Here is a 14,348-nt window from a genome sequence, read left to right as displayed (position 1 = left end):
CAATTGCAACTTTGCAATGCACGCAATCTTCTCCAATCCAATATAAATAATATAAAAGAATTTGTTAAGAGTAGATCCAAAATATAATCTATATATTAAGGTGTTATAACTGTTGGATACGATACAAGTCCCACATCGGAAGTTTGAAGGGACTATCATTAATATATAAAGGGTTAGAGCCAATCCACTAATTGTCAATTGGTTTTTAGTTGGAAGCCCAAGATAAACCCAAATTTAACATAGTATCAGAGCTCAAGGTTTAAGTTCTGGTGGACCTAGAAAAGTGGATACAGACATGCCTCTTGTTCTAACAATCCAAAACCCACATCGAAAGTTTGAAGGGACTATCATTAATATATAAAGGGTTAGGGCCAATCCACTAATTGTCAATTGGCTTTTAGTTGAAAACCCAAGATAAGCCCTAATTTAACAAATTCTTGGGCTTTCTAAACCCAAGTCAAGCCTATTAGTATGATATTGTCCGCTTTGGGCCGAGATGGCAAAACCTGCACGTATTTGTTATTAGGCTCTTTCCCAAAAGGCCTCATACTAAGTAGGTTTGGACTTGACTTATATATTAGAAACTTCTTTTCTAATCTTGGATTCCTGGGCTTTCTAAACCCAAGTCAAGCCCATTAGTATGATATTGTCCGCTTTAGGCCAAGATGGTAAAGCCCGCACGGATTTGTTATTGGGCTCCTTCCCAAAAGACATCATACTAAGTAGGTTTGGACTTAACTTATATATTAGAAACTTCTTTTCTAATTTTCCGATGTGGGATGTTGGTTTGTACCCAACGATAATAACGACAAAATCGTTGTTATTACTTATCTTTTTTGGATAATAATTTTCTATTATCTATATTTAATGAGATATATGTTCGAAATCATACTACTTTTATGATTTTCCTGAATAAATAACATAGTTTCGTGGATAAGTCGTATTGATTTTATTATATTCCGTAATAAAATAAGGTTGAACATGCCAAAATATATATGGTTCACGGCAACTAGCTTTAACCTGTTAGGAGAGATCGAGAATTTAGTTTTCCTTTCGACACGCTAGTAACTGTTTGGGCAAAAATAATCGATTCGTTTAGAGACTACGGAAACAAGAAATAGATGTTGAAAAGTCGTTTTTATTGATCAAAGTATCAAGCTCAAATACAAGAGTTTAAGGCACAATGAGTCAATTTAGGAACCCTAGCAATGCTTTGGAATTGAGTTGTGTGGCTGTGTTTTTGGTCTCTTGTTTTGCTCTCGATTTCCCATGTATCATGTCGAAATCGCTCTCTATTTATAGGGGAGTCCCTATACCATAATCCTCATGGGATTTGGGTTTGAGTAACCGCCTCTTCATAAGATAAGGTCGTTCTGAATATTATCTCCATGAGATTGAGTCAAATATTTTCTTGATAATATCGTAGCAAATCAGAGTCGGCCACAAAGTCCAACTACAGCCCGTATTGAGTCGTTGTTTGTCGTTACAGTCGTATTGGCTTGTTAATTGTTGTGTCGGCCCGTATCGGCTTGATGTTTGCCATTACGGTCCGTATTGGCTCAATGTTTACCATTACGACTCGTATTGACTCAATGTTTACCGTTATTGCCGGTATTGACTCAATGTTTACCGTTACGGCTGGTATTGAGTCAATGCTTACCATTACGGCCGGTATTGAGTCAATGTTCTTGAGAATGCATAATCTTCTATCATTTATAGAATATATCATAATAGAATTTATCTATTATAATTTATATGATTAAAATTATACCCAACAATAACAATATGAGATCATTCTTTACTATAAAATTGATCAATTTATTCATCAATTATTTATATTCTTAAATTTAATAATGAATTTTCTCTTTAATTATCTTCATAGTATTTCTAAAAGAAGTGAAAAGTGAATGAAGTTGATATATATATATATATATATATATATATGTATTGCGCAAAGAAGTTGATATATATAGTTCAAATAATTTATACCAAGTAAGATATTGTGGTGATCCTAGTATTGTACGTTGATTAAGGCTAAGTTAAATCTTAAAAGACCATAGCAAAAAAAAAAAAGGATTAATATATGTTTCCATTCGAATTTTTCTATAGTTATAGGAAATAAGTAAGAAGTGTAGTAAATATTGTATACTTATATACGGTTACATACATGTAATAATGGCATAAATCAATGCATATAAACAATCATCAAGTGAAAACGAAGTTGAACTTTTTCTATGTTTTTTTCTCTTTTTGATAGTTGACCCGATATTTGTGGGATGTGCTACCAAATAAACATGGTTCACACTTCATAATATTCGTTAACTAATCATAACCCAAACTCGCTATACTTGAGTTCTTATATACAAATATATCGGTGTATTTTTGATTCTCGTTCGGTCAGAACTTTAAAAAGAAAAAAAATTGTTAGACTGGGTCAAAATTTTGAAATGAGTTAGAACCAAAGAAAGAAATCAATTGATTAATCTAGTCAGAGATTATTATAAAAAAAAAATCACAGCTCGTAAAAGAAATTTTGAATTCAAATATAAATTAAAAAGAAAAGTGGATGTTTTAGTAATTCTAGTATTGGTAAGGAAATAGACATTCAATTTACTCAGTTAGGAATCCATTATACACTATGTCATATAAGTCCCGGTGTCCCACACATACTAACTGAAATCAAACCAATATTTTGCCAACCCAAAAATAAGACTTAAAATGGATCCTACCGAACTGTGACAAAATTTATTTTATAATAAAATTCAATCGAGATAAATAGTTAGAAGAGTCATTTGTGTTGAAAGTCTCACATCGAAAAACAAATGACTTCTAAAATATTATATCAAAAACTTTAATCAATTTACAAATTAAAATACTATATCAGACCTAAGAATCTGTATAAATATAATAGTCATAATCCAAACTCGCTACAGCTATACATATATAGTTCCCATATAAAACATTAATATTCTAAACTAAACTTACTCTTGGGGTTTAGTCCGTCGATCTTATTGTGAGGGCTGACGTTGATTAAATCAAAGTACCATTGGGAACAATTTTTGATATTTGTAAATAATTAATATTAACAAAATTTTAAAGTTCAGAGTTCGTAGCTTATTCTAAATAAAGATTAATATAGTTTACAACCTTTTTCAATATTCTATAACCCATGTTGCTAGTTGCTATGCCTGCCTATAAACACGGTAGTGGCTGTACAATGCATAGCTTTTTGATGCAGAATTAATCAATCCAAATGTAACCTTACAGTCAACTTCTATGTCAACCAAACCGTCAATAAGGCTGCAACACGGCTTAAGCGGAGGAGCACCTAATGGCACATTCAACAAGTTAAAGTGCGTTCACGAAAACACCGAGCTTCAAAGCATCTTTTGACTCTCCTTCACTAAACTCTGCAACTTGTTCGATTCAAACTCCATTTACTCTCCACTGCAACATTGTAACACAATTTTACTCATTATTCTTCAAAACAGAGCAGGAAAACCCACATAAAACTGAGTACATAACAAGACAATACCTTTCTCTAGCTAAGATTGTAGGCACAACATGAAACGGGAACCGCAGCAAAAAGATCAGCTCCTGGAAGCATCATCCATGTGGGGTTTCCTAGGGGATATGATATCCACACGTTGGAGCACACTTGTTGAACCAATGGTTTGGTTCAGTATAAAACACTGGTCTTCGTAGCTCGAGCTCTCTGATTGCATTCCTCCCCTTGTCATTCTCCACGATCTCTACAGGCCCCAAAATCCATATGTGCTCTTAATGGGCCATACGGTAACTCGAACGATCAAACACTTGAGTTTCAACTCTTAAATTATGCCGCCTTATACACGCTAGGGTTTTGACTTATGCCACCTCATACACGCTAGGGCTTAAAGTTATGCCGCCTCATAAACCCACTATATAATAAATTCAGACTCTCTTCTCTGTCTCTAGCTCATATCTTCAACAACTTTTCTAGCTTTGTTAACCTAATTTTAGACAAATTCGTTAGTTTATTTTTTTTTTATTATTCCCTGTTTGCTGCAAATCGTTTTGTATCAAATTTGACTTCTTTTTTTTTTTTTTTAAAACCCGATGAAGAAGAAATCCCAAAAGATAGGAAGTGCCGTATGAAACTTTACACAACAGCGTGACTGAACTTGGATTATTGCAATCCGTTCTGTGACTGCTGTGTGGTTGATTTGACAAGGGTCCGCTGAGGGTTTTTGTTTTTTTAATCGTTTTGTTCTAAATTAAATTAAAATAGTCCGATGCCACGTTGACGGTATCTTTATTTTGTTGGCGATGATCCAAGTCGATGCTATATTGGACATAAACAAATGTTCGTGTTTCGCTTACTGATAGGAACCTGTGGATCTTTTTTTTTACGATCTACGGAGCCATGGCGATTACAATTTAATTTGTCTTTTTTTTTAAAAACTAATTTCGATTTGATTATTGGGGAGTTTACCGATGATGACTATTGCTAAAATATTGGAATTACCGTCTGAGTGTATTACTTTGATGTGAAAAACGCTGGCTTACTGAGGCTTTTCCCAATTCGTAAATTTCTTTTTTATATATATATATTTTTTAAACTGATAGTTTTTTCTTATAATCATGTATACGTCAAAAATTTTCAATGTGACCTATAAACCAATTAGAAATCTGTCAAGTACCAGTAAGAGTTATGACACGAAAAAAGGTGTTCAACAAATTGTGTTAATGACTGTACGTATTAATAAAGACTAATAGCATTCATAATCAACAGTATGTTTTAAGATCAAACTGAATATTGAAGTAAAATTCGAGGGGGAAGAATCTTTTGAGGTGTTAAAAGTGTAGAACTATTAATCACCTAAACAAGCCATGCCTTTGTCTTTCTTTGAATTTTGTCTTTAACAATCTCGTAATGATATGCGTTCCTTTATTGAGCAAAGAATTGAGATGCCGAGAAAGAGACCAACTGGTGATCATTGTCATGTTGTTGATGTTTGTGAATTGATAAAATCAAATACCAAACGCAGCTGCAAGAAGAAGACCACAGAAAGATATTGATATATTTTTCAGTGAGATGATGATATTGTCTCATGTATATCTTTGTGATGGTCTTATACCAACAAGTCCAAAGAGGACTCAGTGCAATATGCTGCGTATATGGGGAGTTGTATCGATTCCAAAAGAGCCCCGTATTTGTCTGCTCGAATCGAACCATGATGAGGCCTGTAGTTACTTAAACAACACGACGGCTTTCAACTCTTGTTAATCCTACATTCCCTCTACAAACACATTTAACACCTTCATTAGAGAGCGTGGTAAATATAAAAAACATAGAACAATAGATTCCAAGGAGTTACGTTACTTGCACTAGAACTGTAGAACCTGCGACTGTTCCGAATAGACCATCAAGATAAAATACAGAAGAAGGTGCGAGATGTAGTCTTTCTTCTCGTAAACTAAGCACCAAGAAAACTTGTAATTGACTTTTTTTGCTGCATTTGGAAAACTGGAAAAAGCTAAGCCAGTAGAGAGGAGAAGTAAAAGCTAAGCTAGTACTGGGAAGCAAGGTAGGAGCGCCATCAAGATTAAGAGAACATATAACTTTTAACATTAATCATAATCCAAATGGTCAATTTTTTTTTTTCAGCATAGTCAAAATATCAATAAACAAATCCCGCTGTTAAACCATGAACCGGCGGTTAGACCCGTTTTGTCCGGTTAACATCACTTTTTACGTTTTACATATTTTCAAGCTTGCTTAGATCTTTTCATTGGCTTGACATTACTTTCATTGCTTAGGGTCAATAATATTCGTTTTTACTCGGAAATATGACCAACAAGGGGCCACTTTTATTAGTTTTCTTTAGGCCATCTATAATTCAGGACCGGTCCCGATGGTACTGATCGTCTGACTTTTAGATGTGCATGACAAAATACATATAACCCTTATATTACCGGGCCAAATCTAACCCTTGTGAGCTAAGCTAGTACTAGTATACTTTATATTGTCCACTTTTTGTCCAAAATAATAAAAAAAAATATTGCCCACTTAAACGTCAACACATTTTATACTATATTAAAGGACTTACCTACGAAGCAGTTGCATGAAAAATTCCTCTGCTATTTCGTGGCAATTAATAGAGAAGAAATATGTATATGCGTGGTGAGCGATATGTGCCACGATAAAATGGACAAGCACTGCCTTTATAGATCATGTATTCTCTCATTTCTTTACGGAGTCACGCGTAAAACTATAATCACGTAAATCAAAAAAAGTTTAATTTTCTCTCCCAAGAGGTTCCAAAATGCCCAAGGTACGAATATAGACTTTTTTTTAAAAGTATAAAATATATACGGTAATACGGAAGGTTTTTAGCATGAATCTGTTAGCTAGTATTAGACCTTTTTTGTTTGAAGAAGAAGAAGAAAAGAAAAACATATATATAGTGGTAGTATAATTTTGAAAATTTCATGAGCAGAAAATCTTGATGTCGGTGAGTATGAGGTGCGAAAAATGTCGTTCGGAAGCTCTCAAGATCGGAGCCAAAACCACTGGTAAGATATCCCATTACACCTTAACTAAACAAGATTATGATATGTAACAACAAGGGCCGCAAATATAAAATAAATCTTGAATATTAAAATTGCAAATAACTGAATCCTTTATATGAATATGTGTAATATATATTTGGGGTTCCGTAATCCGTAATCTATCAAAAAGAGAATTTATAAAATGTCTCCGGAACCGGCATTAGGTTATGTTTATAGTATGCATCTAGCAAATTATGTTTTTGTTTATTTCATCCTCTTTTGCTTGATTTTTCTCATGAATATACTTTTAAACTATTGGTTGAAAAAACAATGATGGAGCAGGAGTGACGTTTGTGGGAATAGAAGGAGAAGAGAAAGACAAAGTGGTGGTGATCGGAGAAGGTGTCGACGCCGCATGTTTAGTTGTCCGGCTTCGCAAGAAAGTTGGTTTCGCTGATCTTATCAGCGTTGCAGATGTTGACTCTTAGAAATACAAGTCTTATACTAGTATTACATTTTTTTTTTAAACAACTTTTCAACGATTGATTATGTAATTTCTCAGTTTTCTTTCAGAAACCATATACAGATTTATATAATCGCAATTTTCTCTAGCCATATAAGGAACGAGATAGTTTAAAAGTTTTTCTCTCATCATTCCCTTCTATCTATACCAATTGAAAGTGACTAATTAAAACTAATCGATGATATTAAAAATAGCAACATTTTGGGAAAACAAATCCATGATAATGAAAAAAAAAAAAGAAGAAGAGAGAGTAAGAAATAACAAATTCCATTTTGTCATCGGCCTAGACAAAAAATTTGAGGAAGGAGCTTAAGAAAAAAAAAGGATGAAATAAAAAGTCAAAAAAGGGCACCTGAAAAATATTAGCAAAAACAGAGAGTGCAGTTCTCGGGATTAGGGACGATATGGCCAACGTAAGAGGCAATCTCTCCTCGTTACGTGTGTTCATTTGTTTTATTACAAAATTATATAGTAAAGCCGATTTGGAATTTTTTTCTTCCTTTTCAAAAGGGAATCAAAATTTTGTACTCATGAGAAAGTTCGTGTAGAGAGATAGAGAGAGATGATCTGTATTGGCTGGCAGTTGGAGGGGGTTTTACTCAGATGCTACTTGAATCCCTACCAAAGATGAAACGCCTCATCCAATCTGAAACCACAAGCACTCTTGTACGCCAGCTCACTTGCTTACTGTTCCATACCAAAATGTTTTCTTTTTAAGTGAAAAAACACTTGTTTGTAGATTTGTTAAGAAAAGAAGTTTATTTGTATTTTTACCTTGCGTAGACGGAATACCACAACCACTGACTGCTATGTCCAATAGAAACCCAATCTCCTGGAAGTTGTGCTGCCGTTTGTTCCCCTCCCAGTGGTGCAAATTGTCCCAAATGCCTGTACCTGTTACACCCGCCAAACCGATTTTTAACCAAACCAATACCCAAACATCATCCGAACACCAAAACCGGAATTGTTTTGATTTGTCTATATCCAAAGGACCTACACCACAATTTAAGCGGGGCCAAAAATGAAACCAAAACTTCTATCTCTTTTAAAAACTTCAAACTAAACTTGTACCAAATGAATCAAAGACGATTTCAAGTTGGTTACTACATTTTCAGTAAACAAGAATATTGATGTTGAGAGGAATTTCCAAAACACAGTGCAATTTGTTAGTCTACTTGTGTGTATTAGGCAGTGAAGTTTAGTGTTTTGGAATAGCTTCGACTCTAGCTAGATACTACGAGTCATGGGCATTGGACCATAAGGGTGTAGAAAAGATGGAGTTTATGCCTTATATTAGGTAAGAAAACAAAATGTTAGGAAGCACATTTAGTGAGTTTATATAGTTTAAATGTATATTAGTTAGGGTGGATCAATCAACAAAAAGACTCAGATATTGATTCAGATTTTTTGGAAGGACTAACCTAAAGGGACGGAAACGGTGACGACCTTCTCCTCTCATCCTAATGGGACCTTCTGGATTCTTCTCACACTCTTCCATGCGATCAAAGCATTTAGCTAGGTAAGCACCTTGCTGCGCAGCAACCTTTAAAATCCACATATAACAACCAATTGATAAGAATCCAGCAAACAAGAGTTTTTAATCGAATATGAACAAAGACTTAAATAGCTAAACTCCAACCGAATTACCTGTGCTGTAGCTGGAAGAAACTTCACTTGCGAGTCAACCTGAGAAAGAGCAGATTTGAATTCTTCAATCTTCAGTTCGATGTTCTTCTTGGATCCATCATCAGTTTCGGCTTCTTTTAGAAGATCAGCAATGCCACGCATACGTTTACTTTTCAAGTAGAGCTCCACTTGAGGGTATCTAACACAAATGTCATCCATTGCTTCTTGAAACTCTTTGAGAGTTAGTGTCCCAGACTTGTCTTTGTCTGCTTTGCTAAATATAGCCGAAACATCCTCCTGCAACATGAAGCCATTGATATTATTTTGGTTTATAATCTACAACATTAATCCAGAATTTGGGAAGCAATAGAAGCGTCAAGTTACCATGACTTTGCGCTGGTTAATTGTTGCGCAATCGCCAAGGGCATATATGTTATCACATCCTTCTACGCGAAGCCATTCATCAGTGGCCAGAGCACGTCTATTACCCTGCAATTACAAAGAATATTTCTTAGAGCGAGTTGATGAAACGTGTTTGCTAGGAAATGTAGAGAATGTAGTGTGCGAGTTTATCAAAAGCACATTACTTTACCTGGCCAATTTGTTTCATAAAATCTTTTATGACAGGACGAGTTCCAATACCAGTTGACCAGACAATCATTCCATAAGGAATTGAGGAAACCTCTCCTCCTTTGGTTTTAGCAGATATGTCTTTCTCATTCACTTTAGTTACCATCGAGCCAAGTTTCACATCAATTCCATCTCTGCTAAACTTTTCTTCAGCAAACTCAGTGATTCTCTTGTCAAACCTGTGAAAGAAAAGCTTCCCATGAATCAATATACAGCGTTTTTATGGAAACATGAAACTTTAAAGATTGCTCACGTATGAACACAAAAGAAGAAGTTCAGAGGTAAGAAATTCTACATGGTCAGGATGTGGTCTGCGGCCTCCAGAAGAGTGATCTGCACTGAACCCTTGGCTCTAGGGTAGAGACTAACTAGATCCTCAGAAACAAAATCATGCAGTTCAGCGGCAAACTCAACACCTGTTGGCCCACCACCAACAACCACAAAATGCAGAATTCTCTTCCTCTCTTCATCGCTTAGATCTGGTAGACTTGCCTTCTCAAAGGAATCAATTACAGTTTTACGGATTTTCTGAGCATCTTCAACCTCCTACAAGCAGCAATTGAAACCAATAAACGCATCAGAACTTTAACAACCATACAAATGATCAGTCAATATATCTGCTTTTTAGCTGTAAACTATCATTTCTTACTAAAAAAACATACCAAGAGGCTACAAAAGGGAGTTAAGAGCCAAGAAAACTTACTTTCAGAAAATGGCAGTTTTCTTCCACTCCGGGTATGTTAAAGGTGTTAGACTGAGCTCCAGTAGCAATTACAAGGTAGTCATAATCGACAGAAAATTCTTTCTTTCCATTTGAAGCAAGGCCTTGTTTGGATCGGCAATACACTTTCTTGCTTGATGGATCAATTTTGAAACATTCTGCCTCCAGGTAAGACGTATCAACGTTCTTCAATTTTGTAAAGGCAGGAAAACAAGCGTGCATTAGCATTCACACTTTGGAAATAGAAGAAGCATCATCCTAATGGTTCAATGCATACCCATAACCAAAAAAACTTATGCATCTAAAACAACAAACTGCCAATATGTCAGAAGTTTGTTAACTGTTACAGCATTTGCAAGTTAGTCTACTCAAGATAACATTGTTTCAGAGAAATATAATGAAACACTGTAGCAATGAGAATAAGAAAAGAAGACAAAAATGACATTTAATCTTTAGACATCTATATTTTTACAGCAGAATTACCTTTCTTCCAATGTTACGAACAGGCTCAACAACGCTGCGAGCTTCAACAGTTCCACAGGTAACACTAGGTAGCAAAGGAGTGAAAGCAAAGTAGTTTCGAGGCGAAATAATCTGAACCTCGTATTGAGAATTATTCAAATTCTTCAAGAAACTAGTTCCAGCCCAACCAGTTCCGAGCAGCACAACCTTCTTCTTCCTGGTTCCAGTTTCAACAACAGCAGCAGAACCGTTCGCTCCATAAGATGCGTTTGCCTCAGAATAGGCTATAAGTCCACCACCACTATAACAACAACGTTACAGTACATATCATCAGTAACAACAAAAAAAAAAAAAAAAAAAAAAAAAAAACTTAAAATCTAAATCAAATCTTTGCATTTAGAGACACAGAAACATAACGAAACCTAGAAAAATTATACATCTGAAAAAAATCTGAGATCTGGAAAATTCGACAATCATATCTTACGAAAATCAAATGCGTTCTTCCTGAGAGATTCGGAATGTAGAAAAAACAAGTGTAGCGTGAATCATACAACCTAGAGAATCTCTTTAAAAAAAAATTGTTTCTGAGGAATCTGTTCATAGGTTCACTAGGTAGAGGATCTGTTGTAAGGTTTCAACAACAGAAACGAGAACAGATCATAGAGAGAAAAGTAGGAAAGGACCTGATGGTGGAGACGACGATGATTCGGGTGAGAGAAGGATGATCTTGAAAAGCTTTGGAGAATCTCTCGAAGAAACTGAAGTTTCTCATATTAGCTTGCTTGTTCTTCTTCGATTCAATCGCAGAGGAGAAGATAGATTTGTTGACAACAACGAACAGTAACGCCAAGTATCCTGGAGAAAAATTAAGTTGCAAGGGAAATAGAGAAAGAAAAAAAAAGATCTGGAGGGGCCAACACGACGAATGAGACGGTGGAGAAGTAGAGTTTGGCGAACGTTTGGTTGACCACGTGTCGTCCGTGGAAAATTCCAGTCAAAATTAAAAAACTTATATGTGAAAAAAAAACAATAAAACGAGGCCAACGAACGAGGTTCGGATTGGTTGAGAATATTTCTTTCTATTTATTAAATTGTTTTCTTTAATATTTTTATCAGTTTCGTCACGTATTAATTATGACATTTCAAAATTATTAATATTGTTACGGTGAGAATATAATAAAAATATATAAAACGATCTAGGCTTTGGTGACCAAGGCCAGCCAGATCCTCTATGAATCTGACTATCTCTGTTCTCTGACCATGTTACATTACATTATAAGCAAATCGTGACGACATAACATTACTGTTAGAGAACAAATTCAACTTTGTTTGTTACAAAAATAATAATAATAATAATAAGATACTTGAAGGAATCATCAAATAATAGTCAACAAAAATTTGCTGCCATAAGAAATAAATAATACTGTTAGTCAGAATATTTTTTTCTTTGGCCCCAATATAATAGGAAAAATGAACTACTTGCCAAAAAAAAAAAATTGTTCTCGTATATACAACGCATCTATATTTTCATTTATTAGTTATTTATTTATCATCGGCATATTTGTTTTTCACAACAGAAATTTCTCATGAAAAATATCAGTCTGATAACGATGGATATTTGATCTTCTTCGGTTTTTCCCATATCAAGCTCACATTTTCCGGTTAACTCCACTCATCAGTCATCAATAACGGGGGAATAGTTTGTCCAAATCAGAACCGGAAATTAAATCCGGTTTAAAGATTGTTAACGATGGGAATTTGAATTTCTCTTAACCTCACTGAACCGGATCCGATCTTTTACATCAATAACCGAGGGAACCGGGTCCGATCTTTTACATCATCATTCAAACTGGTTTAATTGACCGTTCAATCCTCATGAACCAGGTCGTATCTTTTCACCCATAACCGTGAATTCGCGGTTCAATTCGAGACTGGAATCCAAATCATACTCCGGATTAAACGTTGGTAACGATGAGGACCTCTCGACAGATAATTGATGAACATTGACATAACGAATCATCAAATGACATTATACATAGAATGCTAAATACTAGATTTTATAGAATGTTGATGTTTTTTAGTTTATTTTTATTTATATTTTTAAACATTCAAAGCATGTATATATTATATATTTTTTAAAAAATAATTCAAGATTCTAAAAACTTCCTACACACAGAAAAACTAATTTTCTGAAATCATAGAAACCATATTAAATTTTGAATTTTGTGACCAATGATACTCGAACCCAAGTGATGGGATTTTTCTCCTTTTACCATTGGACCAAGACGACTTTATTTGGATCATATTATTTTGCTAATGCGTGAAAACATAAAATTTTAATAAAATTTTCAGAATGATAACAAATAGCTTAATCATATTTTAAAAAGTGAAATGATATAGTGTTCATCACTTAAATAATTCTAGTCACTTTTTATTTACAAAAAGGTTAGTGAATTATTCATAGTTGATAACTTTTTACGATCTTTGGTGTACTAGACTCCTTGTTATAAGATCATCGTTGATCCTTTCGTGATTTTTTCCCTCAATGCAGAAAATAGTTTTTGTTCCTGGTTTTCTTCCATTTAATACAGTATTGTTCTAATATGTACTTTTGTCTTCGATGTCCGAATGATTTAAACTATTATAGTGAGATTACTTAAGGTTTAAACACTTTTTTTTAATGAATCACTATAACAAGATAATATTGAAGGTCGTCTATAATTTGTATTTATGAAAAGAAAAAAGTTTTATAATACTCGTTACTTAAACTAGACATTGAATATGCGTAATAATTGATTTATTCATGTGAATGTGATGGTAGTTTTTTTTTTTTTTTTTTTTGTTAAATCGTAGATTAAAACTTAATCAAATGTTACAAACAAAAGAGACAACAATACCTCTTTTGCTGCCTTATCAGCTCGGAAGTTGTTTTCTCGTTTTACAAAGATGAAATCACAAACTAAGAAATCGAGAGATAGAGCAAGGATATCGTGTTAAATCCCATAGAGTTCCTTCAGCTGGAACTCCGAATTGAGTGCTTTGATCAACTGCTGTGAATCTGAAGCAAAAGAAAGTTTCTGAAAACCAAGCTCCCAGACATGGCGAAGAGCATGAAGCAAGGCCAAAGCTTCCACCACTAGGGGGAGCTCACATTCGTCGCCACCGCTGTACCTTGTCTCTCAGAGGAGGGAAGGTGTTGCTCAAACATCCATCCAAAACCCGCTTGATTTGTTTCCTTATTCCATGATGCATCAGAGAAACAGCGGATAATATCGGGATTTGAAGGGTTAGAATAGGTCGGTGGAGTTTGGGGATTGGGGCTTCTAAGGTAGATCTGAGCATTTACCCAACTTCGGGCTTGGCTGATCGCATGAGTGGCAACCTCCCGACTAGGTGTTTGGGTCTGCTCAAAAATTTGCCTGTTTCTATTGGTCCATATCGCCCATAGGATCCAAGGGGAGATGGCGCCTTGCGGCAATCCTGTCGGAGGTAAACAGCTTAGTTTATTCGCCATCTCTAGTCCTTGTTGGAAGCTTATCAGTTGGGAGAGATTGAGATGATGCACTACTGGAAGCAAACCCCAGATTTCACTTGCAACAGGGCACTGAAAGAAGAGATGTAAAAGCGATTCATCTTGATCACAGTGTGGACAGAAAGCCAACTGGTTGATGCCTCGGATCTGCAAGTTCTTTCCCACTGGTAATCCGTTGTTCATAGCTCTCCAGAGGAAGGTTTTAATCTTTGGTGCGCACTGTAGGTTCCAAATGTCTTGAAGCCACTTAAAATTAAGATGGGTGGGTGGTTGGGGTGGTTTGGTTAGAGAGTTTTTCATCATTAATGCTGAGTGGTATC

At 35.1% G+C, this 14,348-nt stretch overlaps 2 protein-coding genes and 3 non-coding genes across 5 annotated transcripts; 4 read left to right on the top strand and 1 right to left on the bottom strand.

Moving 5' to 3' along the window:
- Positions 1-4,093: 4,093 nt before the first annotated feature.
- Positions 4,094-4,159, top strand: LOC147929921 (small nucleolar RNA U49). Its single transcript, XR_015579105.1, has one exon. It is a non-coding gene; the product is annotated as a small nucleolar RNA U49 (small nucleolar RNA).
- Positions 4,160-4,268: 109 nt separating this feature from the next.
- On the top strand, positions 4,269-4,420 carry LOC147929920 (small nucleolar RNA snoR2/U65). The gene has a single exon (XR_015579102.1). It is a non-coding gene; the product is annotated as a small nucleolar RNA snoR2/U65 (small nucleolar RNA).
- Positions 4,421-4,473: 53 nt separating this feature from the next.
- On the top strand, positions 4,474-4,553 carry LOC147929919 (small nucleolar RNA snoZ7/snoR77). The gene has a single exon (XR_015579101.1). It is a non-coding gene; the product is annotated as a small nucleolar RNA snoZ7/snoR77 (small nucleolar RNA).
- A 1,554-nt stretch (positions 4,554-6,107) lies between these two features.
- On the top strand, positions 6,108-7,185 carry LOC109128519 (heavy metal-associated isoprenylated plant protein 47). Its single transcript, XM_019235175.2, has 3 exons — positions 6,108-6,317; positions 6,483-6,558; positions 6,877-7,185. The coding sequence occupies exons 1-3, from the start codon at positions 6,309-6,311 to the stop codon at positions 7,020-7,022; spliced, it is 231 nt and encodes a 76-aa protein (XP_019090720.1). The 5' UTR covers positions 6,108-6,308; the 3' UTR covers positions 7,023-7,185.
- A 232-nt stretch (positions 7,186-7,417) lies between these two features.
- LOC104737369 (external alternative NAD(P)H-ubiquinone oxidoreductase B2, mitochondrial) lies at positions 7,418-11,511 on the bottom strand. The gene is made up of 10 exons (XM_010457536.3): positions 11,180-11,511; positions 10,518-10,797; positions 10,017-10,220; positions 9,609-9,859; positions 9,276-9,492; positions 9,068-9,172; positions 8,705-8,980; positions 8,479-8,600; positions 7,832-7,951; positions 7,418-7,744 (listed from the first exon to the last, which is right to left on the bottom strand). The coding sequence occupies exons 1-10, from the start codon at positions 11,266-11,268 to the stop codon at positions 7,657-7,659; spliced, it is 1,752 nt and encodes a 583-aa protein (XP_010455838.2). The 5' UTR covers positions 11,269-11,511; the 3' UTR covers positions 7,418-7,656.
- Between the last annotated feature and the right edge of the window lie 2,837 nt (positions 11,512-14,348).

This window comes from Camelina sativa, chromosome 13 (assembly GCF_030686135.1).
Source record: "Camelina sativa cultivar CO46 ecotype springtype chromosome 13, ASM3068613v1".
In the NCBI taxonomy this organism is placed as follows: domain Eukaryota; kingdom Viridiplantae; phylum Streptophyta; class Magnoliopsida; order Brassicales; family Brassicaceae; genus Camelina; species Camelina sativa.
This window is presented reverse-complemented; position numbering and strand designations above follow the sequence as displayed.

What these genes read in the sequence shown, in the direction of transcription:
- LOC109128519 (XM_019235175.2), top strand. An exon ending in GATCGGAGCCAAAACCACTG is followed by an intron (nt 6,559 to 6,876) that starts GTAAGATATCCC and finishes ATGATGGAGCAG; the next exon opens with GAGTGACGTTTGTGGGAATA.
- LOC104737369 (XM_010457536.3), bottom strand. Translation starts at nt 11,268, where the DNA reads ATGAGAAACTTCAGTTTCTTCGAGAGATTCTCCAAAGCTTTTCAAGAT. An exon ending in TTCGTAACATTGGAAGAAAG is followed by an intron (nt 10,221 to 10,517) that starts GTAATTCTGCTG and finishes ACAAAATTGAAG; the next exon opens with AACGTTGATACGTCTTACCT. An exon ending in CACCGTTTCCGTCCCTTTAG is followed by an intron (nt 7,952 to 8,478) that starts GTTAGTCCTTCC and finishes CGGGTGTAACAG; the next exon opens with GTACAGGCATTTGGGACAAT.